Consider the following 27132-nt stretch of genomic DNA (forward strand, 5'->3'; position numbering starts at 1 on the left):
CAATCAATGTGGGTAAGAGAGATGGACTACCTTATCTTGAGCTACAAATTTAATAATGATGATAATACATCCATAGGTACAAAAACAACTGAAACTCATTGATTCCTCACTTTGCTAGACATGGTGCTGGGTCATTTATATGCGTTGGATCATTTAATTCTCACAAGTAGTAGATAAGGCAAGTACAACTATTCCTATTGTACAGATGAGGACATTGAAGCAAAAAGGTGAAGCTAATTTTGGTGAAGTTATTCCTCAGGCTCCAGAAGGTAACGTCCCCCTTATCTTCGGTTAGTGTCACAAAATCAGGAGAGGTGAATGATTGTGGATTTTTCTCCCTGTCTTGTTCAGAGAGGTGATATTAAGTTGGAATTGTATTAAGACTCTTGTGGATGGAGTGAGCCATTGTGACTCCCAGTCTCAGTTTGCTTAGCTAAGAAATGGGAAGTAACATTACACTAGTCCTGTAGTGAGGCCTTGCTGAGTGAAGGTGGGTTTGGAGGCAGGGTGTGGGGATGGGAAAGAGAATTGAGGGAGAAGATAAAGGACGGGGGCAAAAGAAACTCTCCAGGGACAATGACCTGCATAGATGACAATGCCAATGGCCACCTCAGTGTTTCTGATCGTGCAACCTCGAAGCAGAAGACTCTCACTGCCAAAGCCAGTCCTGGTCTCGTCTGGATGCTCCCTGAGAATGAGGAAATAGACAGGGGTTAATTTGGTGGCTGTCTTTGTTTAGTTTCGCTAAACTAGGAGTGGTGAGTGAGCACAATCCCTCTCCTTCCACCCAGAGAAGTGATGTAGATTCAGAATCTAATCTCTTTCACATTCAAACACACTCTCCAATTCTCCCAGGAGGTCTGCTGGAGTCTGGACCATCAGCTGTCCACCCTCATGGCAATCACTATTTAGCTAAACCAAAGGCAGGATTCTGTGACGAAAAGGTTTGGCATCAGTTTTTCTACTCAAAATGGCGTTAGGGCAAAATATGGGGAGCTGGCTTCAGGCCGTACCAGACTGGAGTTGTGTTCCCTTTAGGACAGATTTACATGCCCATTCCCATAGTTGCTGGGACCAGAACTGCACAAGCTGAATTCCCAAGTCCATAGAAGACTCTGATAGTTCCTCTTTTCATACTATGAGATGGGTAAGGGCAGGCCACAGACCCCTCTCATTCTAAGATACATCACTCACTTGGATTCTCTCTTGTACTATCCTTCCCTTGCTCAGTTTCTTGTAAAATAAACTGACTTTATAGGAGATGGACCTTTGTGCAAAATTGGGAGGCAGCTTCTTAAGGCAGAGAACACATTTCTTCCTCTAGCCTGAGGGAATGTCGCAGTTTTCCACCTTACACTATAGTCCAGACAACTCCCATTGATTACCTCGAGTCTGCTACTTATGCTGCCCTTACTTCTTTGGGATTCTCAGGAATTTTTTTTTTTTTTTTTTTAACTTTTATTGTGGTGAAAACATACACAAGAAGACATTTGCCAGCATAACAACTTCTGCATTTACAGCTCAGGGACATTGATGACATTTTTCATGTTGTGCCACCATTATTGCTGTCCTTTTCCAAAATATGAAAAATATGGAACACTTCACAAATTTGTGTGTCATCCTTGTGCAGGGGCCATGCTAATCTCTGTATTGTTCAATTTTTAGTATATGTGCTGCTGAAGTGAGAACTCAATGTGCAGCTCTTTCATAACAAAAAATTATTTTAAAGATTTTATTTGGTTGTTTTAATCTCTGTTAGACAATTAGGATAGGGTTAGTATAGAGTTAAATACATTGCATTTAATATTACATTTAATTAAGTTGGAATTAACTCGATGGCAGTGAGTTTGGTGGTTTTTTTAAATTTTATCAGATAATCAGTACAGAATTAAAAATTTGTATTTTTTAACCCATTTTTTTAAAAAATTGTGATTTGGGTGAAAGTTTACAGAGCAAATTCACTTTCCATACAGCAGTTCACACACATTATCTCATGACATTGACCACAATTTACCCCAATACAACAGCTCCCCTCCCACTTCCTCCTGATACTTGCATCTTTCCAGTGTCTATCCCTCCATGCATTCCTGCCCCCTGAACTGTCTCTGTGCAAAAATAGCCCCTCTTTCTCCCATGATTATTCTCTCCAAGGAGTGTATCTACCTCAGGTACATATTCAACTCATTATGCCTATCTTTTATTTGGCTGGAAGCCACAGGTATGCTTTCAATTCCACACCTGAAAAGCAGCTAGGGACCATAGTCTCAGTGGTTCCACCAGACTCTATCAGATCAGCAAACCAGGATTCTCAGGAATTTTTACTATGAATTTCCAAAGACATTTCTTTAGAGAAAGACTCTGAACCCTAAAGGTTTTTTATTCTGATAGTTTTTAAATACTTCATTTCCCTAGGTCCTGTTTTAAATGTTTTACATGTATTAACTCAATTAAGCTTTATGATAACCTTTTAAGGTAGGTCATATTATCATATTTACTTTATTGATAGGGAAACTGCTCCTCCATATAACTTTTAATACTAATAATTCCTTGCTATATTTATAAAATACTTTTACTTACTTTATTTAGTTTGACTCTCATGGCTCAGGGAAGTTAGCAGATGATTGTCCTTACTCAAGAAAAAGCTGAAGCTCAGAGAGGTTGAGGGATTTTTCCAAAACCACACCCCTAGTACACAGGACCTCTAGGATTTGGGAATCTAGGTCATAGGCACAAACCTAATGCGATTTCACTGCAGTAGGGTTTCCAAAGTACCTCATTAATTTAATCTGAATCAAAGTTCCATTTCTACTCAGTTCTTCTGAATCTATCAAGGAGATGTCTCAGTTTGATGCTGGCATATCATTAACCCTTTTCTAACAACTCAAAAATGAAACCCAACTCACTGCCATTGAGTCAATTCCAACTCATAGCGACCCCATTGGGTTTCTGAGGCTGTAAATCTTTAAGGAAGTAGATCACCCCATCTTCCTTCTGCAAAGCAACTGGTGGCTTTGAACCACTGACCTTCTGGTTAGCAACTAAATGCTTTATCCACTATGCCATCAGAGCTCCTTTCTAACACCTACTCATCTTAATTTTTAAAACAAAGTAGGCTTTCACAAATGATAGTCTGTAGTTAGACTAGAATGACACTGTTTTGATTTAATTCTACTAAATTTTATTACCACCTTCTATATATGGCAAGTGATACTGGTTTCCCATAAACCAAACTCACTGCTGATGAGTTGGATTAGACTCATAGAGACCCCTCCTTGGGTTTCCGAGGCAGTATCTGTATGAGTAGAGCCATAGACACAAACTTTTCTTTTGGAATAAATTAAATTAAAAAAATAAATCAATAAAAAATTGGTAAACAAAACTAAAGATGTCTTATGAATGAGATACAAATCATAAAGATGATACAAGAATGGCTGATGTTTATGACACACTATCACCACCTCTCTCTATTAATGAGGGGGCTGGCTATGGGTAGAATATTGGGCTAATGAATTTTGAATGCTTCCCTGCCAGTTGCTTGTGGTTGAAATAACATTTTTATGATGCTAGGCGGTAATAACATATAATAAAATTTTTGCCTCTCCCAGTTGTAATATTCTTTTCTAACGGGATGGTAGAAGAGGGTTAGGTTAGCTAAGTTATAGCTACTACTTTTCTATTAAGTGCTCTTTATTTGTGGGGATGCTCTACCTACTTGACTCTAGAGCACTGTTTCTCAACATTAGCTCTATTAACATTTTGGACTGGATAATTGTTGTGTGGGCTGTCCTGTGCTTTGTAGGATGTTTAGCAGCATCTTTGGCCTCTACCCACTAGATGTACCTCCCTCTCTCAGTTGTGACAAATAAACATCTCCAGATATTGTCAAATATCTGTGGGGACAGAGTGAGAGGAGGTAAAATTGCTCCTAGTTAAGAACCACTTCTCTAGAGAGATCTTTTTGTTTGAGAGCTGGATTTCCAAATCTGATCCTCCTAATATTTAAAGCAGAACATTAGAATGTGTTCATCTTCTAGCCTGTCCAGGGAGCCACAGTAAAATGCCTTAATTAAGGGAAACCCACAACCTGGAGGTCTGACGAATAGGTTTTTGCTCAGGAAGAAGATGCAGAAAATCTGTGGATGCTGGAGCTGAGGGCATTCTCCTTGCTGAGTAGAGAATGCAAGACCACCCTGGAGAATTGTTATTCATCTCATGGGTTGGTCAGCGGGCTGACCAACTGTTCAATAAGGTTTATTCATAAGTCCTGGACAGGTAAAGAAAGACTGCTCTCTAGTGATAGCAACCAGGGAGAGGAGATCCTGAGTTGAGCGGAGCTGAATAAGTTCTGCCCTGAAATCTGTCTGAGATGGGTGGGGCCAAGCCCAGACTGAAAGCTGAGAAACGTTTTCTGCTGGCATGAGCTGTTGGGAGAGAAAAGATTACAAATAGAAACCTAGCAATAAGGCTGCTCTGGTAGCATAGTGCCTAAAGCACTTGACTGCTAACCAGAAGGCTGGCAGTTCAAACCCACCAGCCACTCCTCGGAAGGAAGGTTGGGCAATCCTACTTCCGTAGTAATACTGCCTTGGCAACCCAAGGAGGGGTCGCTATGAGTCAGGGCCGACTCGACGGCACATAACAACAACAACAACTAAGAGGGTAAGGAGAATAACTCAAGGTGTAAGTGACTTGGGATGAGCCAAATTCACAAACCTCGACCTGAGGGTGCATTCCTTGCTAGGGTGGGTGGTGGAAAGCTACCTCGCCAGAGGACTTCATTGAATAACTCTACTTCCCTGTGAGTTCACACCCTTCTCTACCTGTCTCCATCTGCTCTCTCTCTCTGTGCATATTAAAAATAATTTGCTTGTAAAAGCCACTCTTTCTTTGGTATATATATATATATATATATATATAGTTCTTGTCCTTTCTTCTCTCATATTGTTCCTCATTACATCCTATATGACCTCAGAAAATGTGGGTAGAGGGACAGCATAGACATCTCCATCCTCAACAGTTTCCTAGGGTTTATTTCAGACTCTAGTGGTAGAGCAGCCACTGTACTAGGGCTGAGCTCTGGGCTGCTCAGCAATGGTCAACACTCTGAATTTGGAGACTGAAGGCCTGAGTTTAAGTCCTGGCTTTGTCTTGTACCTGTTCTGTTGTGACTTTGGGCGAATCTTGAAAAGTCTTAGATCATTATTTCTTCATCAGTAAAGTGGGAATCATGATAACTTAGTTCCTTGGGTTCTGAAGATTAAAGGGAGTGAAAATATGGTATAATCTGTAGTGCTATAAATGCATTACATTTGGGTATTTTTTAAAAAATCATTATTACATCTGTTACCACTGTTCTTATTTTGCACTAACACCAGTAGTCTGATGTGGGAGCAAAATCTTTTTCCAATGTACGGTAGAACCAAAGTTGAGGAATAATAATAATAATAATAATGCAATAGCAGCACCACTATTGAGTATTCGTAGTGCCTAACCAGAAGGCTGGTGGTTCAAACCCACCGCCACTTCTCAGAAGGAAGGTTGGGCAATCTACTTCCGTAGGATACTGCCTCGGAAACCCAAGGAGGAGTTGCTATGAGTCAGATCCGACTCAATGGCAGTGCGTTTGGTTTGGTTTGTGGTAAGGCATTTGATGGCTAAGCAGAAGGCTGGAGGTTCAAACTCACCAGCCACTCCTCTGAAGGAAGATTGGGCAATCTACTTCTGTAGAGATACTATCTTGGAAACCCAAGGAGGGTCGTTATGAGTAAGATCTGACTCAATGGCAGTGAGTTTTGTTTATTTTTATTTTTTTGGTTTTTATGCTAAGGAGCTGTGGTGGCATAGTGCCTAAGGCATTTGTCCATTAACTAGAAGGTTGGTGGTTCAAACCTGTCAGCCATTCTGAGGAAGGAAGACTGGGCAATCTACTTCTGTAAAGTTTACTGCCTGGGAAACCCAAAGGGGTTGCTATGAGTCAGAATCTACTCTATGGCCCTGAGTTTGGTCTGGTTATGCTAAGTAAGGGCTTTTCATATGCTAAATAACTTAATTCCTAGTGAAAAAGAGCCTATGATACTATAATCTTTATTTTAGAAAACCAAAACCAGTTGCCACTGTGTTGACTCCAACTCATGGCAACACCACATATAAAACCAAAACCAAACTCACTGCCACTGAGTCAGACCCAACTCATAGCGACCCTTCCTTGGGTTTCTTCATTTTACAGATGTGGATACCAAGGCTTGGAAAGGTGAATGTATTTACCCAAGGCCACACAGCTTGTAACCAGATTTTAAACCCAGGTCTGCTGAAATCCAAAGCCTGTGTTCTTAGCTACAATGCAATACAATCTTTTTAGAAAACCAGTCTTAATACATATTTGCTTCCTTAGAAGCAAGGATGGTGAAACTTTGTCTCACCTACTTTTGATGTGTTATCAGGAGGAACTAGTCCCTGGAGAAAGATGTCATAATTGGTAAAGTGAAGGGTCAGAGAAAAAGATGAAGACCCTCAGAAGATGGGTTGACACTGTGGCAGCAAAAATGGGCTCAAGCATGACAACGATTGTGAGGATGGCACAGAAACAGGCAGTGTTTTGTTCTGTTGTACAGAGGGCTGCTATTTAGAACCCACTCAGTGACACTCAATCCCAGCCTCCCTTGAATCGGAGAGTGGTCTTGATTCTGATGTTATTTCACCAGAGGTCTAGGGAACCATCAGTGAATTTAATGCTGCAAGATAATCAACTATCACTGTGATTTAAAAAAAAAAAAGAAAAGAAAAATTTCTATCTTAGGTTTCTCTGGCTCTCTTTTTCATGATAACAACAAATAAACTTCCTCAGGATCCAGATGTCTGACTATTTCAAGAATATATGTTTTCTAGTTGCAGAGGCGATATTTACAAGCAGCCACGGGGACTGGATACTTACATATAACCCTTAAATTTGTTGAGGTTGTTGTTGGGTTTCTCACACACAATGGTACTGTGGAATTGTTCCGGATCGAACTGTGCCTCCTATGGGAGAGAGGACTCTGTGAGGTTATTAAGTCAGAGGGATGTAGTTTTAATAGGATCTTCGGGAGAGCTAATCACAGCTGGAACCATTGCAAATAAGGTAATCCCTGCTTTGTCATGCTGTGATAGTTGTAATGTGTTAGAAGAAAAAGTTAAATCCTCATTAAGGAGGAGAAAGCAGATGTAAATGAAAAGTTGAATGCTAGGCCAAGGGAGGTCCCTGCTCTGAATGCGTTTCTTCAGCAAGACTGGGTTTGAGTCTTTAGATTAGCACTGTCCAATAGACTTTATGAAGAGGATGAGAATATTCTAAGCGTGTCCAATGTGGAAGCCACTAATCGTGTAGATATTGATCACTTGAAATGTGTGAATGAGGAAATGATTTTTGTAGTTTTATTTAATTTTAATGAGTTGGAATTTAAAGAACCACATTGAAAAGCACAGAGAAAGATGATCAAAAGAAGAGTTTATAAATCTGACTACATAGCCACTGTTAACATTCTTGTGCATGCAATAATTCCAAAACCAAAACATAATAATTCCAGACTTTAAAAAAGAAATCAACACATATGCACGTATGTGTTCACATGTATACACTTATGTATTCCAAAAATGAGATTTAGTGTTCACGTATCTTAAGTATTTTTAAATTATTAAATGTTTCTATGTGTTGTAGGAGCTCTGGTAGCATAGTGGCTAAAGCACTTGACTGCTAACCAGAAGGCTGGAGGTTCAAACCCACCAGCCACTCCTCAGAAGGAAGGTTGGGCAATCCTACTTCCGTAGTGATACTGCCTTGGAAACCCAAGGAGGGGTCGCTATGAGTCGGGGCCGACTCAACGGCACATAACAACAACAACAACGTGTTGACTGAGATTTGAATGGAAAGTAATTGTATGACTGTACCACATTTCATTTCACTATTGAATATTTACATTGTTTCAATTTGTTTTACCATTATAAAAATTATGGGAAAATAAAACATTTGCCATGGATTCAATTCCAACCCATAGGGTTTTCAATGACTGATTTTTTAGAAGTAGATCTCCAGGTCTTTCTTATGAGGCACCTCTGGGTTGATGTGAACACCAACCATTCATTAGCAGCTGAAGGAACTGCTTGCATCACTCTGGAACTCTGCTGAGAAAGCAGTAGCTAACAAAACACAATAACTAGCATTGAGTGAACTCAACTTTTGCTACACACTATGATTAAAAGTTTATATGAGTTATTTATATATTTATTTATTTCAAGCTTATAACCACTCTATGATGTAGGAACTTTAATTATGGCCTCTTTCCATATAAAACCCACTGCTGTTGAGTTGATTCTAACTCATAGAGACCCATAAGGTTTCCAAGGCTGTAAATCTTTACGGAAATAGACTGCCACATCTTTCTCCCATGAAGCAGCTTGTGGGTTTGAATGACAGACCTTTTGGTTAACAGCCAAGCACTTTAATAACTGAGGCACCAGGACTCCTTGGATATGGGCAATCTGAGGTTCAGGAAGGTTAGTAGGCTATAACAGGGCTATATCATGGCCATACCAGTGCTGGATTTGAATCCAAGTCTGACTCTATATCATAGGTTCTTACCTACATGGTACACTGCCTTTGGGTGAATATTCTTGTAGCTAAGTATTGTAAACATATCCTTGACTCTTTCTCTACCGTCTTCAGGTATTTCAGTTGCATAAGCTCTATAGCCCTATTTGTAGTGTGGGTGGGTGTGGTAACATAGGTGGAAAGATAATGCTTTCTAACTCTAGCCTGTAGTAACTAATACTGTATTAAATTCTTTGAGCCTCAATTACTTCCTCTGTGGAATGGGGCTAACACCACATGCCTGACTCATCTCATTGTGCCTCAGGGGATAAAATTGACTTGGAAAGGTTTTGAGTGTTTATTGTGCTATGTAAGTAGAAGGTAGTAGTTCTAAAAGTGGACTTGGAAAGTCTCCTGGGTAGAGCTTTAACACCAGGAGTGAATTTATCTCTGAGAACTTCAAGGTAGAGCTGTTCAAAAGGGCAAATTGATTAGAAGAAGTGATAGCATTTTCTGGCTTTGTGTAAATATACTGTCCATCGGATCTGTGGGGGCACCAACATAAATAAACTCTCCACTCACTTGAAATAAATTACCCATCCAGGAGTTTCTAAAAATATGGCCCTTTTCCTTGCAGATATTGATTCTTTCAGGGATAAACACTTGCCAAGCTCTGAGATGATGAGAAATCACGCTGTAATTTGTCAGCTGCTTCTGTGTGCCTGATTAAGGCATGCACCTCTTTCTCGATCCATACTACTCAGCTCATTGCTGGGAGTCTCCATCCAAATTCATTTCAGAGATGAGTGGCAGCAGCTCTGAGAGCTGATGATACTGCTGCAGTGACTGAGTCCTTGTGTTCTGTTTAATCACACCTTGAAGAGCTGGGTGGGTCCTGGCAGTGGTGACGTTTGCCTCTCTTGTCCCTCAGTTAGGAGCTCAGGTGATGGTGGTTAAAGCATTGAGCTGCTAACCAAGAGGTTGGTTGTTTGAAGCTACTGGTTGCTCTGTGGGAGAAAGATGAGGCAATCTGCTTCTGTAAAGATTGATAGCCTTGGAAACCCTATGGGGCAACTCTATTCTGTCCTATAGGGTCACTATGAGTTGGAATTGACTCGATGATGGTGGATTTGGTTTTTGGTTTTGGTCCCTCAGTTGGGGCTTCACAGCCATCTTCCTCCTGCAGTGTACCTTCCCTGGTTCCATGCTCTCCTTTCTTCCTGGCTCTGGCTTTTGGGTCTGTTGGCCTTCCTCTCTGGCAAGGTGACCTGCTTTTTCCACCTTCTTTCCCCAAGATGGGCTATGGAGAGAGGTGCTTAGGTCCTTCTGTCTGTAAACAAAACCATGAAGATATTTCTTCCTTATTTTATTTTTTATGGGGCATGGGAGGGGTGAGCCTTCTCACAGCTTCTCTAAATTTATACCTAGTCATGCAAAGATGCTTCCATTCCCCTCACCTTTCAGCCTCCACCCCATCAAGTGGACACCACTCTCTTTCTTCTGTTCCCCTAAGATTCTAAACTCTCCTGCTCTTCTCACTATTGGCTTCTCTTACCTGCTTGCTTTTAAGACTTTTGCTATAGTTCAATGTCTCTGGGTGATGCAAACACTTCAGCCCTCAACTACAGGCTGAAAGGTTGGCAGTTCAAACCCACCTAGAGGCACATCAGAAGACAGGCCTGGTAATCTGCTTCTGAAAGGTCACAGCCTTGAAAACGCTATGGAACAATTATACTCTGCACACATGGGGTTGACTGTAACTAACAACCACTCCAGGGAAGCTGCTAAGAGATCCCAAGTCAGGACAGAGGGAGTGGTGAACTCTTACAAATCTGTGGGAATTCTTGTTTTGACTTTGTTCAGGAGTTTCTGATTCCATTCTGTGATGGGTAGAGCCTCCTTCCCCATCCCAAAATTTTTCTTAGTTGTGGAGGGACCTCACCCACCCAACCTACTTCTTTTTTCTGATCTTTTATCTAAAGCCCTTGATGAAAGTTCCATTAACCAGCAAAAAAGGGCTTAGGGAACCTATCAAGGCACAGGAAAAGATAAGGCAGTTCCAGAGGAAAATTTCTCTTAGATTCTTTGGGATGAGACCCACCTGTCTTGAGCCTCTGTCATTAACTTCTGTAGTAACTCTAAGGGTTTTTCACCAAAGTGTAAATGGAGACTGAAGTAAAGTACTTGTCTTATGGTTGATATGTAACAGAGCCAGGATTAGAACCTACCACACTGAAATTCAAAGCCAATAATCATCATCATCTTTATCATCATCATATTTATTCCTCCTCTTTCTTCTATTATTATTACTATTAGAACTAGTACAATATTTATTGAATACTTATTATGTGCCTCCCACCAATTAAATATTTTATATATACTATAACCTTTAATTCTTATCAAAGCCTTATCACATAGGTACCATTACAAAGAAAAACCAAACTCACTGTTGAGTCAGATCTGACTCATTGCGACCTCCTTGGGTTTCTGAGGCAGTATCTGTATGGAAGTAGATTGCCCAGTCTTCCTTCTGAGGAAGTGGCTGGTAGGTTTGAACCCCCAGCCTTCTGATTAGCAGTCAAGTGCCTTAGGCACTACGCCATCAGAGCTCCTTTGTACTGTTAGTATCCCCATTTTTCAGATAAAGAAACTGAGGCTTAGAGATATTCACCCATCTTCCCAATGCCATGTTGTTGTTGTTGTTATGTGCCGTCGAGTCAGCCCTGACTCATAGCGACCCCTCCTTGGGTTTCCGAGGCAGTATCACTACGGAAGTAGGATTGCCCAACCTTCCTTCCGAGGAGTGGCTGGTGGGTTTGAACCACCAGCCTTCTGGTTAGCTGTCAAGTGCTTTAGCCACTAAGCTACCAGAGCTCCTTCCCAATGCCATATAGCTAGCAAATTAGGAAGACAGAATTCAATGTTAGGACTTCTGACCCCACAATCTGCTCTTTAACCATGGTGTTATGTGCAGGGAAAAGATTAGAGTGAAACACTACTTCTCTGTCTATCGTCCTTTTCCATATCCTCTGATTGAAGTATCTGATGTAATAAATTCATTCATTCTCTAATATATAATAGAAAGTATATAATAGTCACTATAACTAATAAGCGAGCTCTGGTAGCATAGTGCCTAAGGCACTTTACTGCTAACCAGAAGGCTGGCGGTTCAGACCCACCAGCCACTCCTCAGAAGGAAGATGGGGCAATCTACTTCCGTAGTGATACTGCCTTGGAAACCCAAGGAGGAGTCGCTATGAGTCGGGTCCAACTTGACGGCACATAACAACAACAACAACATAACTAATAAGCAAGAAATGTATTACCTCTTTGAAGTGTATTTGTATTTTAAATTAGAGGTCCCCAAAGGGTAAAATTTATGACAGTAAATTACCTACATAGAGGACATTCATTTGATGATATATGCATATGTATTTTTTAGCATTTAAGAGTTTTTTTTGTGTATGTGCTACCTCCTCTATGAAGCCTCTCCTGATTGCCACAGGTCCTTTCACCCCAGTTAATCAGAATTAATTACTAGCTCTTATGTGCTTGTACATCACACTGCTAATGCTTCAACTTAAGACTATGTATCTGGATCTATGCTTCCACTAATAAATTGTAACCTTCTTCTGGGGCATCTTCCACAATGCCTTGTGTTAACAAGCACATAAGGAAAATTTGTTGAGATGAAGTTAGTATTGGAAAAAGTGACATAGAAGTGTACATATTGAAAGGTAATGGATGAAGAGGTATAAAAAAGACCTGATTGTAAGCCTGCTGCATTGATTTAGGAAAAGTCCCAGATATAATCTTAACTTTGATCCATGGGAATAGGTCAGATTCATTTTGGTTCCACTAATAAAAACGGTGGTCACAATCTTAGATCCCAACATGTGCCAGATTAGTCTCCCATTCATTCTTTCATTTATTCAAGCATTTATTGAATACTCAAGATGTGTGAGGCATGGGGAAATTGGGAGAGAATCAGATGAAACATAGGAGTTATTGACACAAACCAACTATTGCAGCCATAAAAACTCAAATTTCCAGTGTAGTTAAGGTGAGTCAATGGCGATACCTTTGAAAACAAAGGACTGTGGGCTAAATGTCAGTGTGTAAGAACTCTCCAGGGTTAAGGTATTCCTCACTGACCTGTGGCCCCAATACTGCAAATCTGCCACCTCCCAGAGCCACTGGGGAAATCCAAGGTGAAATAATCAGCCTAAATATTTTCCTGTAGCTAAAATAGGCCATTTCCTTTGCACTGGCCTCAAATTTTACTTTTCCAGTCTTATTGTCCACTATTTTCATAAGTGAATTTCAACTTGAACAATGTATGTGATTGGACAAATGTAAGAATGATCTCTTAAAATTGTTTGCAGTGTTTTCTGGCTATCTGCTTTCCATTTCACTCTTCATTCATAACAGCCTGCTGACTTCCTTTTGGGAAACTGCTTCTACCTCCTGGTTCATCATCTTGATGAGCCTATATGTAAAGACACACACCCACTTTTGAGACTTGGACTTGAATGGAATGATTGAAAGTAGGAAAAAAAAAAAAAAAAAGGAATAAAAGAGAGATCATTAAGTAATTCCTGCTACCAATATTAAGCTGAGACACTAAAATTTCCCTGGTTCTTGTCCCACCTGATCTTAGATTTTAAAATTTCCATTGTATTTTGTGAGCCATATTGTGAGCTTCCTCCACTCCCTACTCACATTCTTGTAATAATTCTGCTTTGCTTTAGTTAGCCAGACTTGTTTCTGTTGCTGGCAAACAAAGAATTCTATTCAACAAAGTGGCTTATTCATTCCTATGGCTATATTAAATACTTTCCTTTAGATCTTTAAGAAATAATGAAAATTATTTATTTGGTGTAATTGCTGCTGTTAGTTGTTAGGTATTGTTGAGTCAGTTCTGAGTCATAGTGACCCTGTGTACAACAGAACAATACACTGCCTGGTCCTGTGCTATCCTCACAATCATCGCTATATTTGAGCCCGTTGTTGTAGCCACTGTGACAATCCATTTCATTGAGGGTCTTCCTCTTTTTTGCTGACCTTCTATTTTACCAAAAATGGTGTCCTTCAGGGACTGGTCCCTCCTGATAACACGCCCAAAGTAAGTGAGACAAAGTCTTGCCATCTTTGCTTCTAAGGAACATTCTGACCGTACTTCTTCTAGGACAGAATTGTTTGTTCTTTTGGTAGTCCATAGTATATTCAAGATTCTTTGCCAACACATAATTCAAATGCATCAAGTCTTCTTCAGCCTTTGCTTTTAGTGTTGAAGACACTAAATAACTTACCCACAGTGGTCACATCTCTCTTTAGAACCTAGATTTGTCTGATTGTCTGATTCTAAAAGTTACACTTGTTCTTTGCTTGATGTAAGCCTCTAATGCTGTCTGGGCACAGAGCAGATATTCTAGGACTTTTTCATGCTTTCTTCCCAAGATTTCCATATTGACAATTCCCCCTAACCTCTCATTACAAAGCTCAAGGGTCACTCCCTTTTGAGGACCCATCTCCGTCCACCACAGATCATAGCATTCTTTCCTTCTTTCAAACTTATAATTATTTTTTGAACATTTTATTGTGCTTTAGGTGAAAGTTTACACAGTGAATTAATTTTCCATCCAATAATTCATACACAAAATGTTCTGTGATACTCATTGCAATCCCCACAATGTGTCAACACTCTTCCCATTTCCATCCTGTGTCCCCCATTTCTAGTTATCTGCTTTCCCTGCCCCTCCCTGTCTTTTCGTCTTTGCTTCTGGGCAAATGTTGCCCTTTTAGTTTCCTATAGTTGATTGTTCTAAGAAGCACATTCCTCACCACGTTACTGTTTGTTTTATAGGCTAATCTATCATTTAATTAAGAGTTGGCCTCTGGGAGTGGCTTCAGTTCCAAGTTAGAAAGGTGTCCTAGGGCAATAGTCTTGGGGGGTTCCTCCAAGAAACCTAGACATTTTTTTTTTAATATCCATACTTCTCACTTGGACTAATGTCTTAACATTTTAAATTGTCAGATACCAAGCTAAGCCTGTAAACCAGTGGTTCCTAATTGGTAGATTAAGTTATTGCAACTTATCCACATGTCCATATATGCACCAAAATGCTGTCTGTAGACATAATAAAAGTAAATCTTACATAAACAATTTGTCACTGTTTTCTGCATTTCTGTAGGTATTCTTGAGAGTAAGAAGTTACAAATTCATGTAAAAAGGTTATCAAAAATATAATAGCTTTTTGTTTTAATGTATTTTCTTAAATAATGGACACTGAAAAGTTAACTACTTTCAGGGAGGAGCAGTTGGAGGGTTGTTGTTGTTGTTGTTGTTAGGTGTGGTTGAGTCAGCTCTGACTCATAGTGACCCCATATACAACAGAACGAAACACTGCCCAGTCCTGTGGCAGCCTCACAATCTTTGCTATACCTGAGCCCATCCTTGCAACCACTGTGTCAATCCATCTCACTGATGGACTTCCCTTTTTCCGTTCACCCTCCACTTTACCAAGCATGATATCCTTCTCCAGGGAATAGTCCCTTCCGACAACATGACCAAAGTAGATGAGACGAAATCTGGCCATTCTTGCTTCATGGAGTATTTAGGCTGCACTTCTTCCAGGACAGATTTGTTAGTTCTTCTGGCAGTCCATGATACTTTCAGTATTCTTCACCAATACCACAACACAAAAGCATCAACTCTTCTTCGGTCTTCCCTAGTCACTGTCCAACTTTTGCATGTGTATGAGGCGATTGAAAATACCGTGGCTTGGGTTAGGCACACCTTAGTCTTCAAAGAGACATCTTTGCCCTTCAGCACTTTAAATAAGTCTTTTGCAGCAAATTTTCCCAGTGCAATACATTGTCTGATCCATTGGTGTTGATTGTGGAACCAAGTAATGTGAAATCTTTGAATTGATTGAAACAATTTCAATCTTTTCTCCATTTATCATGATGTTCTTATTGGTCCAGTTGTGAAGATTTACACTTTCTTTATGTTGAGATGTAATCCATACTGCAGACTGGTATCTCTAATCTTCATCAATAAGTGCTTCAAGTCATCTTCATTCTCAGCAAGCAAAGTTGTATTGTCTGCATATCACAGGTTGTTAATGAGTCTTCCTCTAATCCTGATGCCATACTCTTCTTCATATAGTCCAGCTTCTCAGATTATTTTCTCAGCATACAGATTGAATAAGTATGGTGAAAGGATACAACCCTGACACTCCTTTCCTGATTTTAAACCATGTAGTGTCCCCTTGTTCTGTTTGAACAACAGCCTCCTGGTCTATGTACAGGTTCCTCATGAGCAAAATTAAGTGTTCTGGAATTCCCATTCTTCTCAATGTTATTCATAATTTGTTATGATCCACACAATCAAATGCTTTTGCATAGTTGATAAAACACAAGTAAACGTCTTTCTGGTATTCTTTGCTTTGAGCCAAGATCCATCTGACGTCAACAATAATATCCCTCATTCCATGTCCTCTTCTGAATCCAGCTTGCATTTCTGGAAGTTCTCTGTCAATATACTGCTGCAATCATTTTTTATTATCTTTAGTAAGATTTTACTTGTGTGTGGTATTAATGATATTGTTTGATAATTTCCACAATCTTTAGGATCACCTTTCTTTGGAAAGGATCTCTTCTAGTCAGTTGGCCAGGTAACTGTCTTCCAAATTTCTTGGCATGGATGAATGAGCCCTTTCAGCACAGCATCAGTTTGTTGAAACATCTCAATGGGTATTCTGTCCATTCCTGGAGCCTTGTTTTTCACTGATTCCTTTGGTAGAGCTTTGACTTCAGTACTATTGGTTCTTGACCATATGCCACCTCCTGAAATGGATGAAGATTGACCAATTCTTTTTGGTACAGTGACTCTATATATTCCTTCCATCTTTTCTTGATGTTTCCTGCATCAGTCAATATTTTGCCCCTAGAATGTTTCAATATTGCAACTCAAGGCTTGAATTTTTTCTTCAGTTCTTCAGCTTGAGAAATGCCAAGTATGTTCTTCCCTTTTGTTTTTCTATGCAAACAACAAAACACTGCCTGGTCCTGTGCTATCCTCACAACCATTGCTATATTTGAGCCCGTTGTTGTAGCCACTGTGACATATTTCATTGCATATTTCATTATAATAATTGACTTTGTCTTCTTGAGCTGCTCTTTGAAATCTTCTGTTCAGCTCTTTTGTCATTTCTTCCATTTGCTTTAGCTACTCTTCATTCAAGGAAAAGGTTCAGAGTCTCTTCTGACATCTAGTTTGGTCTTTTCTTCCTTTCCTGTCTTTTTAATGACTTTTGCTTTCTTCATGGATGATGTTTTTGATGCCATCTCACAATTCCTCTGATTTTCAGTCTCTGGTGTTCAGTGTATCAAATCTACTCTTTAGATGGTCTCCAAATTCAGGAGGGATATAATCAAGGTCATATTTTGGCTCTTGTGGAGTTGTTTTTGTTGTCTTCAACTTCAACTTGAGCTTGCATCAGAGCAGTTTATAGTCTGTTCTACAGTCAGGTCCTGGCCTTGTTTTGGTTGAAGATACTGAGCTTCTCCATTGCCTCTTTACACAGATGTTGTTGATCTGATTCCTGTATACTCCATCTAGTGAAGACCATGTATATAGCTCCCATTTATGTTGTTGAAAAAAGGTATTTACAATGAATAAGTCATTGGTCTTGCAAAATTCTGCCATGTGATCTCCAGGGTCATTTCTATCATCAAGGTCACATTTTCCAACTACCAGTGATTCTTCTTTGTTTCCAACTTTAGCATTCCTATAATAATCCATTCCAGTAATAATCAACACATCTTGATTGCATGTTTGGTCAATTTCAGACTGCAGAAGTTGGTAAACATCTTCATTTCCTCATCATTGGCTTTGGTGGTTGGTACATAAATTTGAATTACGGTGGTATTAACTGGTCTTCCTTCTAGGCATATGGATGTTATCCTATCACTGACAGCATTGTACTTCAGGATAGATCTTAAAACAATCTTTGTGATGATGAATGCCACGCCATTCCTCTTCAATTTGTCATTCTAAGCACAGTAGATCATATAGTTGTTTGATTTGAATTGGGCAAACCCAGTCTATTTTAGCTCTCTAATGTCTTTCTTTATGTGTTCCATTTCATTTTTGGCAACTTCCAATTTTCCTAGATTCATACTTTGTGCATTTCATGTTCTGATTTTTAATGGATGTTTGCAGCTGTTTCTTCTCATTTTGGAACTGGAAGGTTTGTTGCTGTTGTTATGTGCTGTCGAGTTGGACCAGACTCATAACGACCCCTCCTTGGGTTTCCGAGGCTGTATTGCTATGGAAGTAGATTGCCCAACCTTCCTTCTGAGGAGTGGCTTCTGGGTGAGCAGCCAAAAATTTGATAGTCAAAAAGGGTCTTTATGTAAAAAAAAAAAAGAAAAAAAAAGTAGGGACTCTTGCTGTATGTTCTTGAGGGCATTTGTGATTCAGTAGTAGAATTCTCATCTTCCCTGTGGGAGAACAGAGTTCGATTCCTGGCCAATGTGCTTCATGAACAACTACAACACATCTGTCAGTGAAGGCTTGTGTGTTACCATGATGATGAGCAGGTTTCAGTGACACTTCTAGACTAAGTTAGACTAGGAATAAAGGCATGGAGATCTACTTCTGAAAATTAGTCAAACAAAGTCTTATGGATCGCAACAATCCAATTTGCAACCAATCATGGAGATGGTAGCTCTTCATTCCCTTATGCATGGGGTTGTGATGAATCTGGGGCTGATTCAATGGCAGCTAACAACCACAACAGTTCTAAGTTCTAAGAGGACAAGAACCATGTCTTAGACCACTTTGAAACCCTTCCATGGTTATTAGGAACTATTATTCAAGAATATTCTGTCAACTGAGGAAAGAGAAACCAGCCAAACTCTTTGTTCAAACACAGAATGTAGGAGTTTTTGATATTAACAACTATCATTTACTGAAGTTTTATAAGAGCATATTTATAAAAAAGCGAAGAGTTGAATCAGTGATCTACAGAATCTCAGAATCTGCTTCTATACAAACCTTGCCTAGATGAGTGCTATCACTACAACTCCCTCCCCACCTAGCCCACAGGGATGAGGGCAATAATAGCTGCAGCAATAACTCTGTGTACTGCTTAGGAGCAACTGCTCTGAGCACAAGGCGTTACAGGATACTCAGTTCAGGCTAACCCTGGAGGCTATGTGGGAGGTACCTGCAACCTTGAAAGAATACTATTGAAAATTTTCTTTTATTTTCTTTTTCCACTGTGCATGTATTTTATTTACTGGTTTATAAAAGTGTTGAAAGGCAACATTCTTCGTGCCCAAAATGCTAAGCTTAGTGATTGAGTTTTTCTTCCTGGCATACAAATGAAATGATCTCCTGATTTCCTGGAACACTATCTGAAAACAAATGACAGTTACCAGAATTTGATAACCTTCCTGCTTCCTGGTCCGAGTTATTTTCAAGATAACCTGCTACAGAGTGACTGGCAGTTACTTTCTTTCCTAGCTCTGGGTGAGGAAACCCTTTGCATATTCCATGACCCTGGCTCTCCCTTCTTCCCTTCAGTGATTGGCAAGGAAGAGCAGACGAATTGAGCTGGAGAGCTGCGTGAGGAAGACAGTATCTAAAGATTTCCTGCAGTCTGCCTTTCCTTTTTTTTTCAAGTGGACAAATATCCTGTTTCTTATTCAGGGATGATACTAAATTTAATCTTGAAATCTTGCTGTAACATTTGCCAAATTATAAGGCAAGAGTTTGGCATGCCAAGGCAGTACTGGAAAGGGATGATATCTTCTGTCATTTATAAAACAAACAAATTAATGATGTATATAGTTGTTTGATAACAATTGTCTGTGTAATTCCCTGTTAGAACATGAAATTACAGCCAGTGTCTCTCTTGTTTACTTGTGGACCCGCAGAGCATGGTCTAGCACCTGGCACATAGAAGGCATTCAGTCAATGACGAATGAATGAATGAATGACATGACATGATATCTGAAATGTGGGCAGTTGCCATCAGATGGACAGTGGTGGCTTAAGGTACTGTTGCACAGACAACTCTTTTCTATACGTATTTTCTTGCTATAGTTAGCTGAGAAGATGGCTCAAGACCCAATCAACTGCAACTCATGTTTTTGGCAAAAGGAGTTACAATGAAGAGGATGAATGCCAGTCTGAGAAAGTCTATGCTAAGCTCTTCAGAGAAAATATAATCATCACGTGTCACCTCTGCTGCTAAACCAAAAAAAAAAAAACAAAAACAAACCAAAACTCTGGCAACAAGAGGACGTTATCAGACATTTGTTGAATACATGAATTTATTTAAAAACTACAGTGAAGTAGATCCAATAGTTGAAAGAGACCAGAAGACAGTCTATGAATGTACAGAGGAAAGAGTGATTAACTTTGAGTATGTTGTAGAAATTGTTGCCTAGGCAGACAGAGGATATGCAGAGAAGGACTTTTTGGGACTTGAGAACAGCACTAGGGTCTATAGGAAGAAACAGAGGAAATCAGACCTCTCTCCTTAATGATGGGTTGTACAGAAGTCAGGAGCACCTGAGTGGTGCAAACTGAGAAGCTGGCTGTTCAAATCCACCCAGAGATGCCTTGGAAGAAAGGCCTGGTGATTTACTTCTGAGAAATCAGTCATAGAAAACCCTGTGGAGCACAGTTCTACACTGACATACATGAGATCATCATGCATCAGAATTGATTCAAAGAGGTTTTTTTTTTTTTTTTTTTTTTTTTAAATAATGTAATCATGAAGAATTTAGGCTTATGTAACCCTTGATGTGTACTAGGTACAATAGATATTTATTGCTCTGGTGCTCAGAATGCCCTTGCCCAATAAACCATTTTGAGGAAGTGATCTTTCCCTCATTTTAACTAGGAAATTCAAGTGAGAACTTTAGTTACAAAATTCCCTCTTGCTTCCACTGACTAGAGTTCATTGATCTTCAGGGGGGCACATAATACTAGTCAGGGCGATCAGTCTCTTTTTCTGGAATGTTTTTCAGCTAGCTATAAGGGAAGATTGCAATCTCTCTCTGGTGCTGGAGCTATAAACTCAGGCCATTTCCTTCCATGTGAAGAAAGCTGGTCTGAGAGAGTGAAGCTAAACACGTAGAGAAATATTGGAAAGAAAGGGAGCTTGTACTGATAGTCTCGGAATTCCTGTTTCCAATGACCCTGAGGTCCAACTCATCCTGTATTCTCCCAGTAAGCTCTCTTTTTGTTCAAGCTACTTTGAATTGGGTCTCTATCACATGCGGGAGCTCTGGTGGCATAGTGGCTAAGGCACTTGACTGCTAACCAGAAGGCTGGCGTTTCAAACCCTCCAGCCACTCCTCGGAAGGAAGATGGGGCAATCTACTTCTGTAGTGATACTGCCTCGGAAATCCAAGGAGGGGTCGCTATGCGTTGGGTCTGACTCGACGGCACATAACAACAACAACAACAACAACAACAACAACAACATCACATGCAGCCAAGAGTCTTGACTAATCAATATACTAGATTTGTATGGCTCTCATTTGATGCACCAACTATTTCCCTAGTGGCTTGAAATGTCCATAATCATCCTTAGTTGTTAAATCTGTGAAGGCCACTATTAAAATGTAAAAATGTTGGCATGGGATATGGAAGTAATAGGTAGGAGAAATGTTTTAATTTATCATCCCTTGTTAACACTATAGTATGATTACACATTTCACATAACCCTGAAGAGGGTCCTTATAAAGCCCTAAGGGGATGAAGAATGGGAAAACATTTTTTAATAAGAGTGTGAAGATAGTGCTAAACTTTGGGAAGAAGAGATTTCTATACTGTTTGTATGTACCTCAGTAACACTAGGGAGGAAAAAGTCACCAAAAGGAGGTTCTTTAGTTCTTTAGGCTGGGTTCTTTAGAGAAGGAAAATCAGTGAAGCTTATCTATCTATATACATTTATGTTGTTGTTGTTATGTGCTGTCGAGTCAGACACATGAGTACAAATTTATCTCAAGGAAATGACTTAGGCAGTTGTAGAGGCTGGCAAGTTAGTAGTCCACAGGTCAGATGTCATGCTGGAGTCTTCTCCTGACTCACGTAGCTGCAGAGGCTGATGAGTCCAAGATTGGCAGGTAATATGTAGGCTGTATATGGGCTCAAGTATAGCAGGGATTGTGGGGCTGGTGCGGGATCGGGCAGTGTTTCGTTCTGCTGTGCACGGGGTCGCTATGAGTTGGAAACAACTCGATGGCACTTAACAACAACAACAACAACAACATGGTAGGCTTTTGGCTCACAGACTGTGAAGGAAACAGTCCCAAGATCGGCAGGCAATACAGAGGACCACTGGTTCAAGTCCAAGAACTGGAGATGATGATGAGCCAGATGCAGAATTCAGACCAAGCAAAAATCCAGAGAGCTTTTCCATATATGTTGAAAGCAGGCTATGCATTGAAGGAACCAGAACCACTCTTTCAAATGCTTGGCTGCTCATGGCAGACCTCATCATGGAGGTGATTACATTGTATCAGATCTTATAATGGGTGATGACATCATAACTGTTAAAGCACTTAAAATTATGGCCTAGCCAAGTTGACACACAACCTTAACTGTTACAGAGGGCATACAAAATATTAAAGTAAAAGTAATACTGTTTATAGGATTTCTTCAATCATGGTCAAATTATTATTACTGTTAATAATTACACCCTAAAGCTTATATAGCTTCAGTGTTTTCACATATATAAAATTATATTCATTTGAGAAATTAAAAAAATAATACATGCAAAGGTATTTAAGAAGAATTATCTTGTTAGTTGCTGTCAAGTTGATTCTGACTCATGGCAATACCCTATGGCAGAACACATAGGGACAGCTCCATGGGATTTTCAATGTTGTGACCTTTCAGAAGCAGATTTCCAGGCCTATTTTCTGAAGTGTATCTGAATGGACACCAACTTTATGGCTAGTAGTTGAATGCTTAACCGTTTGTGCCACCCAGGGCACCTAGAATTACCTTAGCAAAATAATCAGGTAAATCGGTACTGCGTTCTAATTCTGGCTCAACACTACTAACGTTACATTAGCTAGTTATCTTTGACAAGATTCAATCTCTCTGAAATTAAGTTTTCTCATCTCTAAAATGTTGCTAATTCTTTGTCTATCTCAAATGCTTGCTGTAGGTGTCAGATATCAAAAGTGAGCTATATAATACAGTGGTAAAGGAATTTTTGCCTGAAGTAGGAAAAAAGATTGACATATTTATTATTAATGAGTTGAGTAAAAACCTCTGAGTTTGAAGTATCAGCATGACTCCAGATGTATTTAATCTTAAAAGAAATCTTAGTGCTGTCCATATTGGTGTAGAAACAATGATCAACTCAATAGCAATAAGTATATCTAACATGTGCTTATTATGGTTTCTAAATACTATTTTCCATCGAAAGGAACCAGATCTATCCAAGACTAATGAGGTCATCCCCAAAAGAGTCAATTTTCGGTTCCTATTGGCTAAAAATGAGGCAAGCAATAAGGGTAATGACTGTATTGTTTTGAAATAGATCAAATATGTTTAAATCCAGGAGCTCATTTTGATACCTAAATAAACCCAACCAAATCAAACCAAAACAAAAAAACTCAAAACAAAAATCAACTCATTGGTCACCTTTGGAGGATTCCAGGCAACGAACTTATTATTTTGAAAACTGGTTAGTAAAAGGAAAGCATCAAGTACTCATCATGTATTTCCTATAAAGATAACACCTCAGGGTAACCAAATACTTGATCAGCAGAAATTTGTCTTTATTAAATAGATCAGAATATCATCATGAAAAAAATTTATCAAATAAATGAATCTTAGCAATGATCATCAATGACTGTTAACATTGAAAAAAGACAATCAGACAGTTTGTGCCTTAAGTTTTATATGTCTTATGATGTAAAGTTGACACACAGACACAAAAACATGAAATCCAACCTGCATCTGATTTAGGCACTAGATCCAACCACCAATTTACAGAAATAAAGTGGACAGGGAAACATGTTAACCTGACCACAAGGAAACAATGTGATCAACAAAATCCAGACTGTGGGAAGTTTTATAGGACAAACAAGCTGGTTTATTTAGCAATAAAAACTAAATATGCAAGGAAAAAGAGAGAGAGAGCTGAAGGGAAACATAGAATAAAAGAGATTTAAGAAACTAATCTCAATATTTGGCCTTATTTGGATCCTGATTCAAACAAATAAATTGGAAAAAAAATTGAACACTGACAGAAATACCATATGCTCTAGCAGTCCCACTATGAGTTATATATCCTAGAGAAATAAGAGATCGACACGAACAGATATATGCACACCCATCTTCATCACAGCACTATTCACAATAGCAAAAAAACGGAAACAACCTAAATGTCCATTAATGGAAGAATGGACCAACAAACTTTTGTACATACACACAATGGGATATGACACAACATTAAAGAACAATGATAAATCTGTGAAACATCTCATGACATGGGTGAATTTAGGGCCCCTTATGCTGAGTGAAATTAGTCAATCACAAAAGGACAATAAGACAAAGATTGTAAAAAAGTTAGGGAAAAGGTTTAACAAAAAAAAATACTTACCAGGAGTGCTTGGGGAAGGGAGGGTAAACTACTAACTAGACTACTAAACTACTAAACTACTAAAAAAAAAAAAAAGGAAGATGTAGGGCTGGAGTCGGGGGATAATGTGTGGTAGAATTGAGCCCTCATCTATCATGGTAGGAAGTCAATTAAAAAAAAAAAAGAACATTAACTTAAAATTTAATATCAAATAATTATTGTTAATTTTTTAGGTATTAAAGTGCCAGCTCTAGGGGAAGGCCTTTTCTCTGTTGGCTCTAGGGGAAAGTCTCTATCTTCTTTCAATTATCTGTGGGCCTGACATTCTTTGGAGAGCTACATGTGTATTGGTATCGATCTTCCCTTAATGCAGGAGGTTCTCAGTGCAGGGACCCTGGGTCCAAAGGACACACTCTGCATCCAGCTCTTTTTCCTAGTAGTACTGAGGTCCCTCCCTCCCTGATCCCTCCTCTTTTCTTTTATCTCTTGTAAGATAAAAGGTGATGTAAGCCATACCCTACGGAAACTCTCCTTCCATTGGATCAGGACTGTGAACTAAGTAACAGTGTTGCATCCCACCCTAATCCCCTTAAAACTGATTATCTGGTCACATCAGATTACATCATGGGGATGATTATATCATCACATGCATGCCAAATTACATCATTATATAGCTGCCAAACCATTGAGAATCATAGCCCAGCCAAGTGTTGGGACACTATTCAACCTTTGACATTCCATCCTTTGGCTCCCAAAAATCCATGTCCTGGTCACATTCAAAACACTTTCACTCCATCAGATCATCCCAAAATCTTAAATTATCTCCAAATCCAAATTCAATGTTGGGCCAAAATTTCTCTTCATCTGTGAATCTAGGATACAAGTTCTCTGTTTCTAAAGTACAATGGTGGAGTAGGCATAAAGTAGACATTTCCATTAGAAATGAGATAAATTAAAGGAAAGGAGGGATAACTGGCACCAAGCAAGTAAAATAAAATAATAATAATAAAAAAACAACAGCAGAAAAATATACATTCGTTCTCAAGTCTTGAAAATAATCTTGTGCTCTCTGAGATAATCTTGGCAACAGCCCTGTTCTCCTAACTCCAGGTGTCACCATGCTGTCTGGATTCTGGATTCCTCTTGGCCCTGCGCTTCAGCTCTGCCTTCTAGATTACTCTGTTCCCTTGACTTTGGAAAGCCCCATTCTCTTAGCCAAACTGAGTAGTGACTCAATCCACTTGGCCTTGGTAGACCCCATTCTTCTGCCTCTTGAGCATGGTAGCCCTGCCCACTCAGGTTTGGGAAGTTTATATGGCACCGTCCCCTTGACACAACTCACTCTGAAACTGAATTGGTGAAGATCTGTCTCTTTGAAACTTAGGATGTTGTGGCCTCACCTTTTGAAACCTCAGAGGCCATATCTCTGCCACTCTTTGTGACCCCAGAGGTGTGGCCCTGTCCTTTGAGACAAACACAGCTCTGTTCCCCATGCTCCCTGCCTACTCAGCTTATGTTTCCTGGTTCTTTGGCCTCTCAGTCTCTCAGCTCCTTGGGCCTCTTGGGCCAGCCTGATCTCTGTCTTACTTGAGCAAGTGTTAAAATACTCCCTAGATCCACTAGTAAGTGCCCAAGGACATCCTATTCTGGCTGTAACCATCAGCCCAAAGGCATTCAGCTCTCTTACTAAGCAGTAAGCTTAGCTCCATCAACAGGTGCCTGGAGACACTCTATTCTACTAGGAAGTCTCCTACTCAAAGGCACTCAGCTCTCTTTCTCCATGGGCTAGTTCCCGTGCTGTCTCACACTGGTCTCCTGGTTCTGTGGCCACTGTTTTTCTGCCACTGCTTCTTGCTATCTGTGACATCTCTGGTGTTACAACTCTCCTTGCTTTCTTCTGAGCCCTTGCCAGAATTGTCTTTGATGTCCATAATTCCACCAACAGTCTCTTCAAGGCAATCTAGGCTTTTACTATTGGACACCTTAAAGGTCTTCCAATTCTACTTATTACCTAATTCCACAACTGCTTCCACATTATAGGTATCTGTTAGAGCAGCACCTCATTCAGCAAGATGGATTGACACAGTGGCTGCAACAACTGGTTCAAACCAGCAATGATTGTGAGGATGGCTCAGGACCAGGCAGTGTTTCATTCTGCTGTATGTGGGGTCGCTATGCATCAAAACCAACTCAATGGCTCCTAACAACAACAACAGCAACAACAGAGTGGGTTGATTCATGATCCCCAGAACCTCAGAATGTAATCTTATTTGGAATAAGGATGCTTGCAGATCTAACTGAAGTAATGATTTTGAGATGAGGTCTTCTGATTAAAGTAGTCCCTAGAAACAGTGATGAATGTTCTTATAAGAGACAGAAAAGGAGAAGGCACAGAGACACAGGGGAAAGGCCATGTTCAGACTGAGGCAGAGATTGGAGTTATGCTGCCATAAGCCATGAATACATAGAGCTACCAGAAGGTGGAAGGGTTAAGGAAGGCCTCCTCCAGAATTTTGAAAGGATTGACTCTCCTAATACCTTGATTTTAGACTTTTGGCCTACAGAACCATGAGAGAATAATACATTTACGTTGTTTTAAGCCACCAAGTTTGTGGTAATTTGTTGCAGCATCCCTAGGAAACTAATACAGGTTTGATAAAATTATAACGGCTTATTTTTAAAAAAAGAGTCCAATCTTTTAGAGATACAAGATACATATTGAAATGTTTACAGATGAAATGCTGTGATGTTGAATATGTGCTTCAAAATAATTTGCTGAGGGAAGTAGGTGATGATATGGCTAGAAGAAGTTGGTTAAGAATTTAGGTAACAGGTATACACAAACTTATAAATTTCTTTCTACTTTTGTATATATTTGAAAATTTCCATTATGTTCATATGTGTGTGTGTGTGTGTATATATATATATATATATATATAT

At 39.6% G+C, this 27132-nt stretch overlaps 1 protein-coding gene and 1 non-coding gene across 2 annotated transcripts in view; both read right to left on the minus strand.

The window, feature by feature from the left end:
* The window catches only part of ATP10B (ATPase phospholipid transporting 10B (putative)), a 188388-nt gene that overhangs the window by 127789 nt on the left and 33467 nt on the right, over positions 1 to 27132 (minus strand). Inside the window, exons 4-5 of the mRNA XM_007954247.2 lie at positions 6932 to 7017; positions 582 to 688 (exon numbers count right to left, since the gene is read on the minus strand). Of these exons, the coding sequence (XP_007952438.1) occupies positions 582 to 688; positions 6932 to 7017 (193 nt within the window). The remainder of the gene's footprint in view (positions 1 to 581; positions 689 to 6931; positions 7018 to 27132) is intronic.
* On the minus strand, positions 1586 to 1689 carry LOC122151422. Its single transcript, XR_006164144.1, has one exon. It is a non-coding gene; the product is annotated as a U6 spliceosomal RNA (small nuclear RNA).

The sequence above is a fragment of the Orycteropus afer genome, unplaced genomic scaffold (assembly GCF_000298275.1).
Source record: "Orycteropus afer afer isolate SDZICR_OR568_19922 unplaced genomic scaffold, OryAfe1.0 scaffold00454, whole genome shotgun sequence".
NCBI classification, from domain to species: domain Eukaryota; kingdom Metazoa; phylum Chordata; class Mammalia; order Tubulidentata; family Orycteropodidae; genus Orycteropus; species Orycteropus afer.